The sequence below is a fragment of the Chiloscyllium plagiosum genome, unplaced genomic scaffold (assembly GCF_037043375.1).
Source record: "Chiloscyllium plagiosum isolate Xiang-an unplaced genomic scaffold, Cpla_swu_hap1 HiC_scaffold_51, whole genome shotgun sequence".
NCBI classification, from domain to species: domain Eukaryota; kingdom Metazoa; phylum Chordata; class Chondrichthyes; order Orectolobiformes; family Hemiscylliidae; genus Chiloscyllium; species Chiloscyllium plagiosum.
In genome coordinates, this window is record NW_028270189.1 from 851,152 (window position 1) to 869,130 (window position 17,979).

At 49.7% G+C, this 17,979-nt stretch overlaps 1 protein-coding gene across 3 annotated transcripts in view; it reads left to right on the plus strand.

The window, feature by feature from the left end:
* Positions 1–1,280: 1,280 nt before the first annotated feature.
* The window catches only part of LOC148134932 (uncharacterized), an 80,962-nt gene continuing 64,263 nt past the window's right edge, over positions 1,281–17,979 (plus strand). The window contains exon 1 of one of the 3 annotated variants that reach the window (XM_087985212.1): positions 1,281–5,736. Coding sequence is in view for 1 of the 3 variants with exons in the window: in XM_087985211.1 (XP_087841337.1) it covers positions 5,267–5,306 (40 nt within the window). In the remaining 2 variants the exon portion in view is untranslated. The remainder of the gene's footprint in view (positions 5,737–17,979) is intronic. The other 2 variants (XM_087985211.1, XM_087985213.1) reach the window with 2 other exon arrangements.

A 17,979-nucleotide genomic window follows, 5' to 3' on the forward strand; every position in this document is an offset into this window, starting at 1 on the left:
CCATCTAATCCCTTTCCATTCATATCCCCATCCATATTCCCTAAAGTAATCCAGTCCCATGCACCTGCAATAGTCCCCTCTCCTCCTAAACTCATCCCATCCATTTCCTCAACCAGATATCCTAAACTAAACCAGTCCCAAACACTTCCATTTGACCCCTATCCATCTAAATCCCTTTCCATTCATATTCCCATCCATATTCCCTAAAGTAATCCAGTTCCATGTACCTGCAATAGTCCCCTGTCCTTCTAAACTCATCCCATTCATATCCCCAACCAGATATCTTAAACTAATCCAGTCCCAAACACTTCCATTTGACCCCCAATCCATCTAATCCCTTTCCATTCATATCCCCATCCATATTCCCTAAAGTAATCCAGTCCCATGCACCTGCAATAGTCCCCTCTCCTCCTAAACTCATCCCATCCATATCCTCAACCAGATATCTTAAACTAATCCAGTCCCAAACACTTCCATTTGACCCCCAATCCATCTAATCCCTTTCCATTCATATCCCCATCCATATTCCCTAAAGTAATCCAGTCCCATGCACCTGCAATAGTCCCCTGTCCTCCTAAACTCATCCCATCCATATCCTCAACCAGATATCTTAAACTAATCCAGTCCCAAATACTTCCATTTGACCCCTATCCACCTAATCCCTTTCCATTCATATTCCCTTCCTAAACTAATCCAGTCCCATGTACCTGCAATTGTCCCCTGTCCTCCTAAACTCATCCCATCCATATCCTCAACCAGATATCCTAAACTAATCCAGTCCCAAACACTTCCATTTGACCCCTATCCATCTAATCCCTTTCCATTCATATTCCCATCCATATTCCCTAAAGTAATCCAGTCCCATGTACCTGCTATTGTCCCCTGTCCTCCTAAACTCATCCCATCCATATCCCCAACCAGATATCTTAAACTAATCCAGTCCCAACCATTTGACCCCTATCCATCTAATCCCTTTCCATTCATAATCCCCATCCATATTCCCTAAAGTAATCCAGTCCCATGCACCTGCAATAGTCTCCTGTCCTCCTAAACTCATCCCATCCATATCCTCAACCAGATATCTTAAACTAATCCAGTCCCAAACACTTCCATTTGACCCCTATCCACCTAATCCCTTTCCATTCATATTCCTTAAAATAATCTAGTCCCATGTACCTGCAATTGTCCCCTGTCCTCCTAAACTCATCCCATCCATATCCCCAACCAGTTATTTTAAATTAATCCAGTCCCAAACACTTCCATTTGACCCCCAATCCATCTAATCCCTTTCCATTCATATTCCCTTCCTAAACTAATCCAGTCCCATGTACCTGCAATTGTCCCCTGTCCTCCTAAACTCATCCCAACCATTTCCTCAACCAGATATCTTAAACTAATCCAGTCCCAAACACTTCCATTTGACCCCCAATCCATCTAATCCCTTTCTATTCATATCCCCATCCATATTCCCTAAAGTAATCCAGTCCCATGCACCTGCAATAGTCCCCTGTCCTCCTAAACTCATCCCATCCATATCCCCAACCAGATATCTTAAACTAAACCAGTCCCAAACACTTCCATTTGACCCCTATCCACCTAATCCCTTTCCATTCATATTCCTTAAAATAATCCAGTCCCATGTACCTGCAATTGTCCCCTGTCCTCCTAAACTCATCCCATCCATATCCCCAACCAGATATCTTAAACTAATCCAGTCCCAAACACTTCCATTTGACCCCCAATCCATCTAATCCCTTTCCATTCATATTCCCATCCATATTCCCTAAAGTAATCCAGTCCCATGTACCTGCAATTGTCCCCTGTCCTCCTAAACTCATCCCATCCATATCCTCAACCAGATATCCTAAACTAATCCAGTCCCAAACTTTTCCATTTGACCCCGATCCATCTAATCCCTTTCCATTCATATTCCTTAAAATAATCCAGTCCCATGTACCTGTAATTGTCCCCTGTCCTTCTAAACTCATCCCATCCATATCCCCAACCAGATATCCTAAACTAATCCAGTCCGAAACACTTCCATTTGACCCCCTATCCACCTAATCCCTTTCCATTCATATTCCCTGACGTAATCCAGTCCCATGTACCTGCAATTGTCCCCTGTCCTCCTAAACTCATCCCATCCATATCCTCAACCAGATATCTTAAACTAATCCAGTCCGAAATACTTCCATTTGACCCCTATCCACCTAATCCCTTTCCATTCATATTCCCTTCCTAAACTAATCCAGTCCCATGTACCTGCAATTGTCCCCTGTCCTCCTAAACTCATCCCATCCATATCCCCAACCAGATATCCTAAACTAATCCAGTCCGAAATACTTCCATTTGACCCCTATCCACCTAATCCCTTTCCATTCATATTCCCTTCCTAAACTAATCCAGTCCCATGTACCTGCAATTGTCCCCTGTCCTCCTAAACTCATCCCATCCATATCCCCAACCAGATATCCTAAACTAATCCAGTCCCAAACACTTCCATTTGACCCCTATCCATCTAATCCCTTTCCATTCATATTCCCATCCATATTCCCGAAACTCATCTAGTCCCATGTACCAGCATTTGGCCCCTATCCCTCTGCACCCTTCCCATCCATATCCCGATCCAGATATCCTAACCTAATCCAGTCCCAAACACCTGCATTTGGCCCATATCCCTCTAAAGTCTTCCCATTCGTATATCCTAAACTACTCTAGTCCCACATACCTGCATTTGGCCCCTATCCATCTGAACCATTTCTATTCATATTCCCATCCAGATATCCTAAACTAATCCAGTCCAAAACACCTGAAGTTGGCCCCTATCCATCTTATACCCTTCCCATCCATATCTCCTAAATTAATCTAGTCCCATATACCATCACTTGGCCCCTATCCCTCTATACCTTTCCCACCTTATCCAGAATTCCTAAACAAATCTAGTCCCAAACACCTGCACTTGGCACTGATCCTTCTAAACCCTTCCCATCCATATCCCCATCCAAATATCCTAAACAAATCTGGTCCCAATCATCTGCACTTGGCACTGATCCTTCTAAACCCTTCCCATCCATATCCCCACCCAAATATCCTAAACAAATCTGGTCCCAATCGCCTGCACTTGGCACTGATCCTTCTAAACCCTTCCCATCCATATCCCCACCCAAATATCCTAAACAAATCTGGTCCCAATCACCTGCACTTGGCACTGATCCTTCTAAACCCTTCCCATCCATATCCCCACCCAAATATCCTAAACTACTCTGGTCCCATTGACCGGCACTTGAGCAGCTCTTTGTGGTCTGATTTGAGTGTACACTTGCTTGTCATGGATTGAATGTTTGTGTGTTGTTCCCTGGAACTCGAGATCCATGAATGTTATGAATTTAATTTGCATTTTGGGAATCTAGGATGACTTTAGAGGAAAACGCCATTTTGTAGGACAATGGTACTGGGCATGTTAGCTGAGCAGGTTACCTCATTAGCTTTTCCACCTAGTTTAGACTCGTCTCTCATTATGATGTACTGTTAAAAGGGAAGGTTAACTATCCAAAGCAATTGGCCTGGCTTGATCAGGGTTCCCATTTTCTGCATGTAACGTATTTAGTCAACTGTACTCAGACGTGTCAATGAGTTTCATTGCAAACTTTTGCCATTTTATTGCTGATTAAGGATGTTTTTTTTGTCATTTTCATACCAATTTCTGTATAAAGACAGTTTGTTTGCAAAAATAAGGGGAGTAGCCTTAAAGAGCTCTTAGGGGTAGAAGCTGGTGCCAGTACTCTGCTAATGGTTTTAGAACCTTAGCTCAAGCTGTTATAGTGTAACATTGATACCATTGGTAAATAAAGGTAATAATTTAAATTAAACTGACTGTAAGAGTTTTATATTCCAGACTACTTCAGAGCTTCATCTCTGGGATGAACCAAGAGAGGCTTACAGGTTGAGTCCATTAGGGATTCCCTGAGCCATCTCGAATAGGTACTTTGAACACTGATCCCTCGAAACTCTTCCCATCCATATCCCCATCCAGATATCCAAAACTAATCCAGTCCCATTTCCCTGCACTTGGCCCCTATCCCTCCAAACCCTTCCCAACCAGATATCCGAAACTAATCCAGTCCCATTTCCCTGCACTTGGCCCCTATCCCTCCAAACCCTTCCCAACCAGATATCCTAAACTAATCCAGTCCCATTTCCCTGCACTTGGCCCCTATCCCTCCAAACCCTTCCCAATCATGTTCCCTTCCAGATATCCTAAACTAATCCAAGCCCATTTGCCAGCATTTGGTCCATTTCCCACTAAATCCTTCCTATCCATTTCCCATCCAGATGCCTTTTCAATGTTAAAAATCACACAACACCAGGTTATAGTCCACCAGGTTTTACTGGAAGCACTAGCTTTCGGAGCACTGCTCCTTCATCAGGTGGTTGATGAGCAGGCTTCCAAATAAACCTGTTGGACTATAACCTGGTGCTGTGTGATTTTTAACTTTGTCCACCCCACTCCAACACCGGCATCTCCAAATCATGACTTTTAAACGTTGTAATTGTACCAGCCTCCACCACGTCCTCTGGCAGCTCCCTCTGTGTGAAAAAGTTGCCCCTCTGGTCCCTTTCCACCTCACATCTTAAACCTACGCCCCTCTAGCTTTGGACTCCCCCACTCCAAGGAAAGGACCTCATCTATTTACCCTATCCCCGCCCCTCAGCGTCTGATGCTCCAGGGAAAACAGCCCCGAGTCTATCCAGCCTCTCCCTGTAGCTCAAACCCTCCAACATCCTTTCCTGAACCCCTTCCCAACATCCTTGCTGTAACGGGGAGACCAGAATTGAACGCAATATTCCCAAAGTGGCCTCACCGATACAGCCACAGCATGACCTCCCGACTCCTGTACTCCTGACCAGTAAAGGCAAGCATACCAAACGCTGCCTTCACTGCCCTGTCTTCCTGAGACTCCATTTTCAAGGACCCATGAAACTCCACTCCAAGGTCCCTTTGTTCAGCAACACTCCCCCAGGACCTTACCATTAAGTGCCTAAGTCCTGCCCGTTTCCGAAATGCAGCCTTCACATTTACCCAAATTAAACAGCTGCCCATTGGCCCATCTGATTGAGGTCCCGAGGTAACCGTTTTCACCATCCACTACATACCTGACCCAAATATTCAGCATCCCCCCCCCCCCCCCCGCGCCCCCCAACTTCCAAAAAGAAACATCCATCCTTCTAGGGGACCAATCATACAGATGTTGTCAAGCAGAATACAATGAAGAAAGAAACAAGGAGGGAGAAGATTAAGTATGGAGGTAAGCCAGCCGGTAATATGTGGAAAGATTGTTGGAGTTATATAATGGACAAAAGTGGACATTGGACTGCTGGAAAATGGCGCTGGAGAAGTAGGGGAACAAAGAAATGGCAGAGGAACTGAACAAGTACTTTATGGACCCTATCAACAAACACATCGAGTTAGACCCCATCTACCACCCCCTGAGAAAAGGAACCGGAAGTGACTTCTCCACAGGAAATAACCACCACAGGAAATGACATCACCAACCCAAACATATACAGAGAAAGCACGAATTTTCAGCATTGCTTCGCCTGAGGTCCACTGAAGACGTTACCTGGTAAGGTAACGAAACGTCTGGAAATGAACCTTTCAGCTCAGCGAGCAAACCTACATCCAAAACCTCAACCCAAGCTACAAATCTTCTCAAAACGTTTTCAATCTCCGCAGTGGTAAGACATGAGTAGTATCGCAAATATTCAAGAGAATCAGGGGCAGAGATGACCATGGTGGCTATCGCCAAGGAGAAGGTGCTAGAAAAGCTGAAAAACCACAAAAGATTGGAGCAGAAAATAGGCCATTCAGCCCATTAAGTCTGCTGCACGATTCAATCATGGCCGATCGGTCTCTCAACCCCCATTCTCCCGCTTTCTTCCCCGAACCCTTGATTTCCCCTTGACAATCGGGAACCTATCTATCTTAAATGTACTCAGGATGTGGAGGTGCCGGTGTTGGACTGGGGTGGACAAAGTTAAAAATCACACAACACCCGGTTATAGTCCAACAGGTTTATATGGGGGCACTAGCTTTCGGAGCGCAGCTCCTTCACAACTGGATGACGTCCTGATGAAGGGGCAGCGCTCCAAAAGCTAGTGCTTCCAAATAAACCTGTTGGACTATAACCTGGTGCTGTGTGATTTTTAACCTTCAATATACTCAATGACCTGGCCCCCACAATCTTCTGTGGCCGTGACCTCCCCCACCCCAGGGGGGGGGGCGAAAGGACCTTGTTTATTTATCCTATCCATGCCCCTCATGGTTTTATACACCGCTCAGCCTCCGACGCTCCAGGGAAAACAGCCCCGAGTCTATCCAGCCTCTCCCTGTAGCTCAAACCCTCCAATATCCTTGTAAATCTTTTCTGAACCCTTTCAAGTCTCTCAATATCCTTCCGATAGGAAGGAGAGCAGAATTGCGTGCAATATTCCAAAAGTGGCCTGACCAATACAGCCGCAACATGACCTCCCACCTACCTTCCCCCCCAACACTTTGACCCACAAGCCTCATTCCTGAGGAAGGGCTTATGACCGAAACGTCGATTCTCCTGCTCCTCGGACGCTGCCTGACCTGCAGTGCCTTTCCAGCACCACACTCTCTGCTCTGATCTCCAGCATCTGCAGCCCTCACTTTCTCCGATGTGTGCCCGTCCAGTAACGGGCAGAGATGGCAGCCGGGGGTCTGGTTGTTCCTGACCTAGCAAGGCCGTCTGGAGACAGAGGTGTGTATCTCACTCCCAGTCCCGAGCGAAGATACTTGCTTTTGGAATTGCACTGTCAGCCCTGATCATGATTTGGAGATACTGGTGTTGGACTGGGGTGTACAAAGTTAAAACTCACACTTCACCCATAACCTGGTGTCGTGTGGTTTCTTTAGCCCTGATCAGACATCCCATTAACGACGTCCTGTTGTCATTCAGATATTTCTTTGTCTGTCCATAAGAGTCTGTGAAGACAGACCACATGACTGATACAAAAACCTATGATCTACCCCTTTCCATGAGATTGATTAGATTCCCAACAGTATGGAAACAGGCCCTTCGGCCCAACAAGTCCACACCGACCCTCCGAAGACTAACCTGCCCAGACCCATTACCCTCTGGCTAATGAACTAAACATGATGGGTCATTTAGCACGGCCAATCCACCCTATCCTGCACATCCCTGGGCACTATGGGACAATTTAGCACGGCCAATCGCACCCTAACCTGCACATCCCTGGGCACTACGGGGACAATTTAGCACGGCCAATCCACCCTAACCTGCACATCCCTGGGCACTACGGGACAATTTAGCACGGCCAATCCACCCTAACCTGCACATCCCTGGGCACTACGGGGACAATTTAGCATAGCCAATCCACCCTAACCTGCACATCCCTGGGCACTACGGGACAATTTAGCACGGCCAATCCCACCCTAACCTGCACATCCCTGGGCACTACGGGGACAATTTAGCACGGCCAATCCCACCCTAACCTGCACATCCCTGGGCACTACGGGGACAATTTAGCACGGCCAATCCACCCTAACCTGCACATCCCTGGGCACTACGGGGACAATTTAGCACGGCCAATCCACCCTAACCTGCACATCCCTGGGCACTACGGGACAATTTAGCATGGCCAATCCACCGTAACCTGCACATCCCTGGGCACTACGGGGACAATTTAGCACAGCCAATCCACCCTAACCTGCACATCCCTGGGCACTACGGGGACAATATAGCACGGCCAACCCACCCTAACCTGCGCATCCCTGGGCACTATGGGACAATTTAGCACAGCCAATCCACCCTAACCTGCACATCCCTGGGCACTACGGGGACAATATAGCACGGCCAATCCACCCTAACCTGCACATCCCTGGGCACTACGGGGACAATTTAGCATGGCCAATCCACCCTAACCTGCACACCTTTGGACTGTGGGAGGAAACCGGAGCACCCAGAGGAAACCCACGCAGACACGGGGGAGAACGTGCAAACTCCACACAGACAGTCGCCTGAGGTGGGGGGGGTGGGGGGAGTCGAACCTGGGTCCCTGGTGCCATGAGGCAGCGCTGCTAACCATTGAGCCACCGTGCTGGGTCGTGAAACAGGACGGTGACAAGTTCCTGTGCAGGGTTTAATATTATGATGGGAAGGGAGCCATCTCCAGCTATTGGGAGAGTGAAAAACACATAGAGTTAACGTGATTTGTGTTCCGTCTTGACATGTCGGAACCCTTTGTATCGATTACACCCGAGCAGGATCCAAAACTGCTATTTACTTGGAACGATCAGAGATGCACCGGGGAGTGTCTGTCCTGACTGCATTCTGCGTCTCTTCCGCGGTTATTGGAATTAAAGTGCTCAGGAATCGGAAGAGGTCCAAAATGTACTTCAACATCTGACAGACAGCGACAAAATCCCAACAGGACGAGACATGGGGTGGGGGAAAGGCAGGAGACTGGGAGGGAGAGGAGCAGACGAAAACCAGGGTTCCGAATTTCAGGATGAAAGATAAATCCCTCTGAAACTGAGATGAAGGAGATTGTCTTCATCCAGACAGTGGGGGAGGAGGTGGAGGGCGCAGAATTCTTTGCCAAATGGGCTGAAACTTTATGTTTCCACATTGACAAAGAACTCACCTGAGCTAACCATCCAAAATTCCCGAGGAAGGGGAATCGAGGGGTTGTATTCCAGGCCGAGGGGTTATATTCCAGGCTGAGGGGTTTAATCAGGAAGGGGAATCGAGGGGGTATATTCCAGGCCGAGGGGTTTAATCAGGAAGGGGGAATCGAGGGGTTATATTCCAGGCCGAGGGGTTTAATCAGGAAGGGGGAGTGAGGGGTTTTATTCCAGGCTGAGGGGTTATATTCCAGGCCGAGGGGTTTAATCAGGGAGGGGGAGTGAGGGGTTATATTCCAGGCCGAGGGGTTTAATCAGGGAGGGGGAGTGAGGGGTTATATTCCATACCGAGGGGTTTAATCAGGAAGGGGAATCGAGGGGTTATATTCCAGGCCGAGGGGTTTAATCAGGAAGGGGGAATCGTGGGGTTATATTCCAGGCCGAGGGGTTTAATCAGGAAGGGGGAATCGAGGGGTTATATTCCAGGCCGAGGGGTTTAATCAGGAAGGGGAATCGAGGGGTTATATTCCAGGCTGAGGGGTTTAATCAGGAAGGGGAATCGAGGGGTTATATTCCAGGCCAAGGGGTTTAATCAGGAAGGGGGAATCGAGGGGTTATATTCCAGGCTGAGGGGTTTAATCGGGAAGGGGAATCGAAGGGTTATATTCCAGACCGAGGGGTTTAATCGGGAAGGGGGAATCGAGGGGTTATATTCCAGGCTGAGGGGTTTCATCGGGAAGGGGAATCGAAGAGTTGTATTCCAGGCTGAGGGGTTTAATCGGGAAGGGGAATCGAGGGGTTATATTCCAGGCCGAGGGGTTTAATCAGGAAGGGGAATCGAGGGGTTATATTCCAGGCCGAGGGGTTTAATCAGGAAGGGGGAATCGAGGGGTTATATTCCAGGCTGAGGGGTTTAATCAGGAAGGGGAATCGAGGGGTTATATTCCAGGCTGAGGGGTTTAATCAGGAAGGGGAATCGAGGGGTTATATTCCAGGCCGAGGGGTTTAATCAGGAAGGGGGAATCGAGGGGTTATATTCCAGGCCGAGGGGTTTAATCGGGAAGGGGAATCGTAGGGTTATATTCCAGACCGAGGGGTTTAATCGGGAAGGGGGAATCGAGGGGTTATATTCCAGGCCGAGGGGTTTCATCGGGAAGGGGAATCGAAGGGTTGTATTCCAGGCCGAGGGGTTTAATCAGGAAGGGGAATCGAGGGGTTATATTCCAGGCCGAGGGGTTTAATCAGGAAGGGGAATCGAGGGGTTATATTCCAGGCTGAGGGGTTTCATCGGGAAGGGGAATCGAAGGGTTGTATTCCAGGCTGAGGGGTTTAATCGGGAAGGGGAATCGAGGGGTTATATTCCAGGCCGAGGGGTTTAATCAGGAAGGGGAATTGAGGGGTTATATTCCAGACCGAGGGGTTTAATCGGGAAGGGGGAATCGAGGGGTTATATTCCAGGCCGAGGGGTTTAATCAGGAAGGGGGAATCGAGGGGTTATATTCCAGGCCGAGAGGTTTAATCGGGAAGGGGAATCGAGGGGTTATATTCCAGGCTGAGGGGTTTAATCGGGAAGGGGAATCGAGGGGTTATATTCCAGGCCGAGGGGTTTAATCAGGAAGGGGAATCGAGGGGTTATATTCCAGGCCGAGGGGTTTAATCGGGAAGGGGAATCGAGGGGTTATATTCCAGGCCGAGGGGTTTAATCAGGAAGGGGGAATCGAGGGAGTATATTCCAGGCCGAGGGGTTTAATCGGGAAGGGGAATCGAGGGGTTATATTCCAGGCCGATGGGTTTAATCAGGAAGGGGAATCGAGGGGTTATATTCCAGGCCGAGGGGATTAATCGGGAAGGGGGAATCGAGGGGTTATATTCCAGGCCGAGGGGTTTAATCAGGAAGGGGAATCGAGGGGTTATATTCCAGGCTGAGGGGTTTAATCGGGAAGGGGAATCGAGGGGTTATATTCCAGGCCGAGGGGTTTAATCGGGAAGGGGAATCGAGGGGTTATATTCCAGGCTGAGATGGTTAATCAGGAAGGGGGAATCGAGGGGTTATATTCCAGGCCGAGGGGTTTAATCAGGAAGGGGGAATCGAGGGAGTATATTCCAGGCCGAGGGGTTTAATCAGGAAGGGGAATCGAGGGGTTATATTCCAGGCCGAGGGGTTTAATCAGGAAGGGGGAGTGAGGGATTATATTCCAGGCCGAGGGGTTTAATCAGGAAGGGGAATCGAGGGGTTATATTCCAGGCTGAGCGGTTTAATCAAGAAGGGGGAATCGAGGGGTTATATTCCAGGACGAGGGGTTTAATCAGGAAGGGGAATCGAGGGGTTATATTCCAGGCTGAGTGGTTTAATCAAGAAGGGGGAATCGAGGCGTTATATTCCAGGCCGAGGGGTTTACTCAGGAAGGGGGAACGAGGGGTTATATTCCAGGCCGAGGGGTTTAATCAGGAAGGGGGAATCGAGGGGTTATATTCCAGGCCGAGAGGTTTAATGAGGAAGGGGGAGTGAGGGGTTATATTCCAGGCCGAGGGGTTTAATCAGGAAGGGGGAATCGAGGGGTTATATTCCAGGCCAAGGGGTTTAATCAGGAAGGGGGAATCGAGGGGTTATATTCCAGGCCGAGGGGTTTAATCAGGAAGGGGACTGAGGGGTTATATTCCAGGCCGAGGGGTTTAATCAGGAAGGGGGAATCGAGGGGTTATATTCCAGGCTGAGGGGTTTAATCAGGAAAGGGAATCGAGGGGTTATATTCCAGGCCGAGGAGTTTAATCAGGAAGGGGGAATCGAAGGGTTGTATTCCAGGCTGAGGGGTTTAATCAGGAAGGGGGAGTGAGGGGTTTTATTCCAGGCTGAGGGGTTATATTCCAGGCCGAGGGGTTTAATCAGGGAGGGGGAGTGAGGGGTTATATTCCAGACTGAGGGGTTTAATCAGGAAGGGGAATCGAGGGGTTATATTCCAGGCCGAGGGGTTAATCAGGAAGGGGGAATCGAGGGGTTATATTCCAGGCCGAGGGGTTTAATCAGGAAGGGGGAGTGAGGGGTTTTATTCCAGGCTGAGGGGTTATATTCCAGGCCGAGGGGTTTAATCAGGGAGGGGGAGTGAGGGGTTATATTCCAGGCCGAGGGGTTTAATCAGGGAGGGGGAGTGAGGGGTTATATTCCATACCGAGGGGTTTAATCAGGAAGGGGAATCGAGGGGTTATATTCCAGGCCGAGGGGTTTAATCAGGAAGGGGGAATCGTGGGGTTATATTCCAGGCCGAGGGGTTTAATCAGGAAGGGGGAATCGAGGGGTTATATTCCAGGCCGAGGGGTTTAATCAGGAAGGGGAATCGAGGGGTTATATTCCAGGCCGAGGGGTTTAATCAGGAAGGGGAATCGAGGGGTTATATTCCAGGCCGATGGGTTTAATCGGGAAGGGGAATCAAGGGTTTATATTCCAGGCCGAGGGGTTTAATCAGGAAGGGGGAATCGAGGGGTTATATTCCAGGCTGAGGGGTTTAATCAGGAAGGGGGAATCGAGGGGTTATATTCCAGGCCGAGGGGTTTAATCAGGAAGGGGGAATCGAGGGAGTATATTCCAGGCCGAGGGGTTTAATCAGGAAGGGGAATCGAGGCGTTATATTCCAGGCCGAGGGGTTTACTCAGGAAGGGGGAACGAGGGGTTATATTCCAGGCCGAGGGGTTTAATCAGGAAGGGGGAATCGAGGGGTTATATTCCAGGCCGAGAGGTTTAATGAGGAAGGGGGAGTGAGGGGTTATATTCCAGGCCGAGGGGTTTAATCAGGAAGGGGGAATCGAGGGGTTATATTCCAGGCCAAGGGGTTTAATCAGGAAGGGGGAATCGAGGGGTTATATTCCAGGCCGAGGGGTTTAATCAGGAAGGGGACTGAGGGGTTATATTCCAGGCCGAGGGGTTTAATCAGGAAGGGGGAATCGAGGGGTTATATTCCAGGCTGAGGGGTTTAATCAGGAAAGGGAATCGAGGGGTTATATTCCAGGCCGAGGGGTTTAATCAGGAAGGGGGAATCGAAGGGTTGTATTCCAGGCTGTGGGGTTTAATCAGGGAGGGGGAGTGAGGGGTTATATTCCAGACTGAGGGGTTTAATCTGGAAGGGGAATCGAGGGGTTATATTCCAGGCCGAGGGGTTAATCAGGAAGGGGAATCGAGGGGTTATATTCCAGGCCGAGGGGTTTAATCAGGAAGGGGGAGTGAGGGGTTTTATTCCAGGCTGAGGGGTTATATTCCAGGCCGAGGGGTTTAATCAGGGAGGGGGAGTGAGGGGTTATATTCCAGGCCGAGGGGTTTAATCAGGGAGGGGGAGTGAGGGGTTATATTCCAGACCGAGGGGTTTAATCAGGAAGGGGAATCGAGGGGTTATATTCCAGGCCGAGGGGTTTAATCAGGAAGGGGGAATCGTGGGGTTATATTCCAGGCCGAGGGGTTTAATCAGGAAGGGGGAATCGAGGGGTTATATTCCAGGCCGAGGGGTTTAATCAGGAAGGGGAATCGAGGGGTTATATTCCAGGCCGAGGGGTTTAATCAGGAAGGGGAATCGAGGGGTTATATTCCAGGCCGATGGGTTTAATCGGGAAGGGGAATCAAGGGGTTATATTCCAGGCCGAGGGGTTTAATCAGGAAGGGGGAATCGAGGGGTTATATTCCAGGCCGAGGGGTTTAATCAGGAAGGGGGAATCGAGGGAGTATATTCCAGGCCGAGGGGTTTAATCAGGAAGGGGAATCGAGGGGTTATATTCCAGGCTGAGGGGTTTAATCAGGAAGGGGGAATCGAGGGGTTATATTCCAGCCCGAGTGGTTTAATCAGGAAGAGGAATCGAGGGGTTATATTCCAGACTGAGGGGTTTAATCAGGAAGGGTAATCGAGGGGTTATATTCCAGGCTGAGGGGTTTAATCAAGAAGGGGGAATCGAGGGGTTATATTCCAGGCCGAGGGGTTTAATCAGGAAGGGGGAATCGAGGGGTTATATTCCAGGCTGAGGGGTTTAATCAGGAAGGGGAATCGAGGGGTTATATTCCAGGCTGAGGGGTTTAATCAAGAAGGGGGAATCGAGGGGTTATATTCCAGGCCGAGGGGTTTACTCAGGAAGGGGAATCGAGGGGTTATATTCCAGGCCGAGGGGTTTAATGAGGAAGGGGGAGTGAGGGGTTATATTCCAGGCCGAGCGGTTTAATCTGGAAGTGGGAATCGAGGGGTTATATTCCAGGCTGAGGGGTTTAATCAGGAAGGGGAATCGGGGGGTTATATTCCAGGCTGAGGGGTTTAATCAAGAAGGGGGAATCGAGGGGTTATATTCCAGGCCGAGAGGTTTAATGAGGAAGGGGGAGTGAGGGGTTATATTCCAGGCCGAGGGGTTTAATCAGGAAGGGGGAATCGAGGGGTTATATTCCAGGCCGAGGGGTTTAATCAGGAAGGGGGAATCGAGGCGTTATATTCTAGGCTGAGGGGTTTAATCAGGAAGTGGAATCGAGGGGTTATATTCCAGGCCGAGGGGTTTAATCAGGAAGGGGAATCGAGGGGTTATATTCCAGGCCGAGGGGTTTAATCAGGAAGGGGGAATCGAGGGGTTATATTCCAGGCCGAGGGGTTTAATCAGGAAGGGGGAGTGAGGGGTTATATTCCAGGCTGAGGGGTTTAATCAGGAAGGGGAATCGAGGGGTTATATTCCAGGCCAAGGGGTTTAATCAGGAAGGGGGAGTGAGGGGTTATATTCCAGGCTGAGGGGTTTAATCGGGAAGGGGAATCGAAGGGTTATATTCCAGACCGAGGGGTTTAATCGGGAAGGGGGAATCGAGGGGTTATATTCCAGGCTGAGGGGTTTCATCGGGAAGGGGAATCGAAGGGTTGTATTCCAGGCTGAGGGGTTTAATCGGGAAGGGGAATCGAGGGGTTATATTCCAGGCCGAGGGGTTTAATCAGGAAGGGGAATCGAGGGGTTATATTCCAGGCCGAGGGGTTTAATCAGGAAGGGGGAATCGAGGGGTTATATTCCAGGCTGAGGGGTTTAATCAGGAAGGGGAATCGAGGGGTTATATTCCCGGCCGAGGGGTTTAATCAGGAAGGGGGAATCGAGGGGTTATATTCCAGGCTGAGGGGTTTAATCGGGAAGGGGAATCGAAGGGTTATATTCCAGACCGAGGGGTTTAATCGGGAAGGGGGAATCGAGGGGTTATATTCCAGGCTGAGGGGTTTCATCGGGAAGGGGAATCGAAGGGTTGTATTCCAGGCTGAGGGGTTTAATCGGGAAGGGGAATCGAGGGGTTATATTCCAGGCCGAGGGGTTTAATCAGGAAGGGGAATCGAGGGTTTATATTCCAGGCCGAGGGGTTTAATCAGGAAGGGGAATCGTGGGGTTATATTCCAGGCCGAGGGGTTTAATCAGGAAGGGGAATCGAGGGGTTATATTCCAGGCCGAGGGGTTTAATCAGGAAGGGGAATCGAGGGGTTATATTCCAGGCTGAGGGGTTTCATCGGGAAGGGGAATCGAAGGGTTGTATTCCAGGCTGAGGGGTTTAATCGGGAAGGGGAATCGAGGGGTTATATTCCAGGCTGAGGGGTTTAATCGGGAAGGGGAATCGAGGGGTTATATTCCAGACCGAGGGGTTTAATCGGGAAGGGGAATCGAGGGGTTATATTCCAGGCTGAGATGGTTAATCAGGAAGGGGGAATCGAGGGGTTATATTCCAGGCCAAGGGGTTTAATCAGGAAGGGGGAATCGAGGGGTTATATTCCAGGCCGAGGGGTTTAATCAGGAAGGGGAATCGAGGGGTTATATTCCAGGCTGAGGGGTTTAATCGGGAAGGGGAATCGAGGGGTTATATTCCAGGCTGAGATGGTTAATCAGGAAGGGGGAATCGAGGGGTTATATTCCAGGCCGAGGGGTTTAATCAGGAAGGGGGAATCGAGGGAGTATATTCCAGGCCGAGGGGTTTAATCAGGAAGGGGAATCGACGGATTATATTCCAGGCCGAGGGGTTTAATCAGGAAGGGGGAGTGAGGGATTATATTCCAGGCCGAGGGGTTTAATCAGGAAGGGGGAGTGAGTGGTTTTATTCCAGGCTGAGGGGTTTAATCAGGAAGGGGGAATCGAGGGGTTATATTCCAGGCTGAGGGGTTTAATCAAGAAGGGGGAATCGAGGGGTTATATTCCAGGCCGAGGGGTTTAATCAGGAAGGGGAATCGAGGGGTTATATTCCAGGCCGAGGGGTTTAATCAGGAAGGGGGAATCGAGGGGTTTTATTCCAGGCCGAGGGGTTTAATCAGGAAGGGGGAATCGAGGGGTTATATTCCAGGCCGAGGGATTTAATCAGGAAGGGGGAATCGAGGGGTTTAATCAGGAAGGGGGAGTGAGGGGTTATATTCCAGGCCGTGGGGTTTAATCAGGAAGGGGGAGTGAGGGGTTATATTCCAGGCCGAGGGGTTTAATCAGGAAGGGGAATCGAGGGTTTATATTCCAGGCCGAGGGGTTTAATCAGGAAGGGGGAATCGAGGGGTTAAATTCCAGGCCGAGGGGTTTAATCAGGAAGGGGGAGTGAGGGGTTAAATTCCAGGCCGAGGGGTTTAATCAGGAAGAGGGAATCGAGGGGTTATATTCCAGGCCGAAGGGTTTAATCAGGAAGGGGGAATCGAGGGGTTATATTCCAGGCTGAGGGGTTTAATCAGGAAGGGGGAATCGAGGGGTTATATTCCAGGCCGAGGGGTTTAATCAGGAAGGGGGAGTGAGGGTTTATATTCCAGGCCGAGGGGTTTAATCAGGAAGAGGGAGTGAGGGGTTATATTCCAGGCCGAGGGGTTTAATCAGGAAGGGGGAGTGAGGGGTTATATTCCAGGCCGAGGGGTTTAATCAGGAAGGGGGAATCGAGGGGTTATATTCCAGGCCGAGGGGTTTAATCAGGAAGGGGGAATCGAGGGATTATATTCCAGTCCGAGGGGTTTAATCAGGAAGGGGGAATCGAGGGGTTATATTCCAGGCCGAGGGGTTTAATCAGGAAGGGGGAATCGAGGGGTTATATTCCAGGCCGAGGGGTTTAATCAGGAAGGGGAATCGAGGGGTTATATTCCAGGCTGAGGGGTTTAATCAGGAAGGGGGAATCGAGGGGTTATATTCCAGGCTGAGGGGTTTAATCAGGAAGGGGGAGTGAGGGGTTATATTCCAGGCTGAGGGGTTTAATCAGGAAGGGGGAATCGAGGGGTTATATTCCAGGCCGAGGGGTTTAATGAGGAAGGGGGAGTGAGGGGTTATATTCCAGGCCGAGGGGTTTAATCAGGAAGGGGGAATCGAGGGGTTATATTCCAGGCCAAGGGGTTTAATCAGGAAGGGGGAATCGAGGGGTTATATTCCAGGCCGAGGGGTTTAATCAGGAAGGGGACTGAGGGGTTATATTCCAGGCCGAGGGGTTTAATCAGGAAGGGGGAATCGAGGGGTTATATTCCAGGCTGAGGGGTTTAATCAGGAAAGGGAATCGAGGGGTTATATTCCAGGCCGAGGAGTTTAATCAGGAAGGGGGAATCGAAGGGTTGTATTCCAGGCTGAGGGGTTTAATCAGGAAGGGGGAGTGAGGGGTTTTATTCCAGGCTGAGGGGTTATATTCCAGGCCGAGGGGTTTAATCAGGGAGGGGGAGTGAGGGATTATATTCCAGACTGAGGGGTTTAATCAGGAAGGGGAATCGAGGGGTTATATTCCAGGCCGAGGGGTTAATCAGGAAGGGGGAATCGAGGGGTTATATTCCAGGCCGAGGGGTTTAATCAGGAAGGGGGAGTGAGGGGTTTTATTCCAGGCTGAGGGGTTATATTCCAGGCCGAGGGGTTTAATCAGGGAGGGGGAGTGAGGGGTTATATTCCAGGCCGAGGGGTTTAATCAGGGAGGGGGAGTGAGGGGTTATATTCCATACCGAGGGGTTTAATCAGGAAGGGGAATCGAGGGGTTATATTCCAGGCCGAGGGGTTTAATCAGGAAGGGGGAATCGTGGGGTTATATTCCAGGCCGAGGGGTTTAATCAGGAAGGGGGAATCGAGGGGTTATATTCCAGGCCGAGGGGTTTAATCAGGAAGGGGAATCGAGGGGTTATATTCCAGGCTGAGGGGTTTAATCAGGAAGGGGAATCGAGGGGTTATATTCCAGGCCAAGGGGTTTAATCAGGAAGGGGGAATCGAGGGGTTATATTCCAGGCTGAGGGGTTTAATCGGGAAGGGGAATCGAAGGGTTATATTCCAGACCGAGGGGTTTAATCGGGAAGGGGGAATCGAGGGGTTATATTCCAGGCTGAGGGGTTTCATCGGGAAGGGGAATC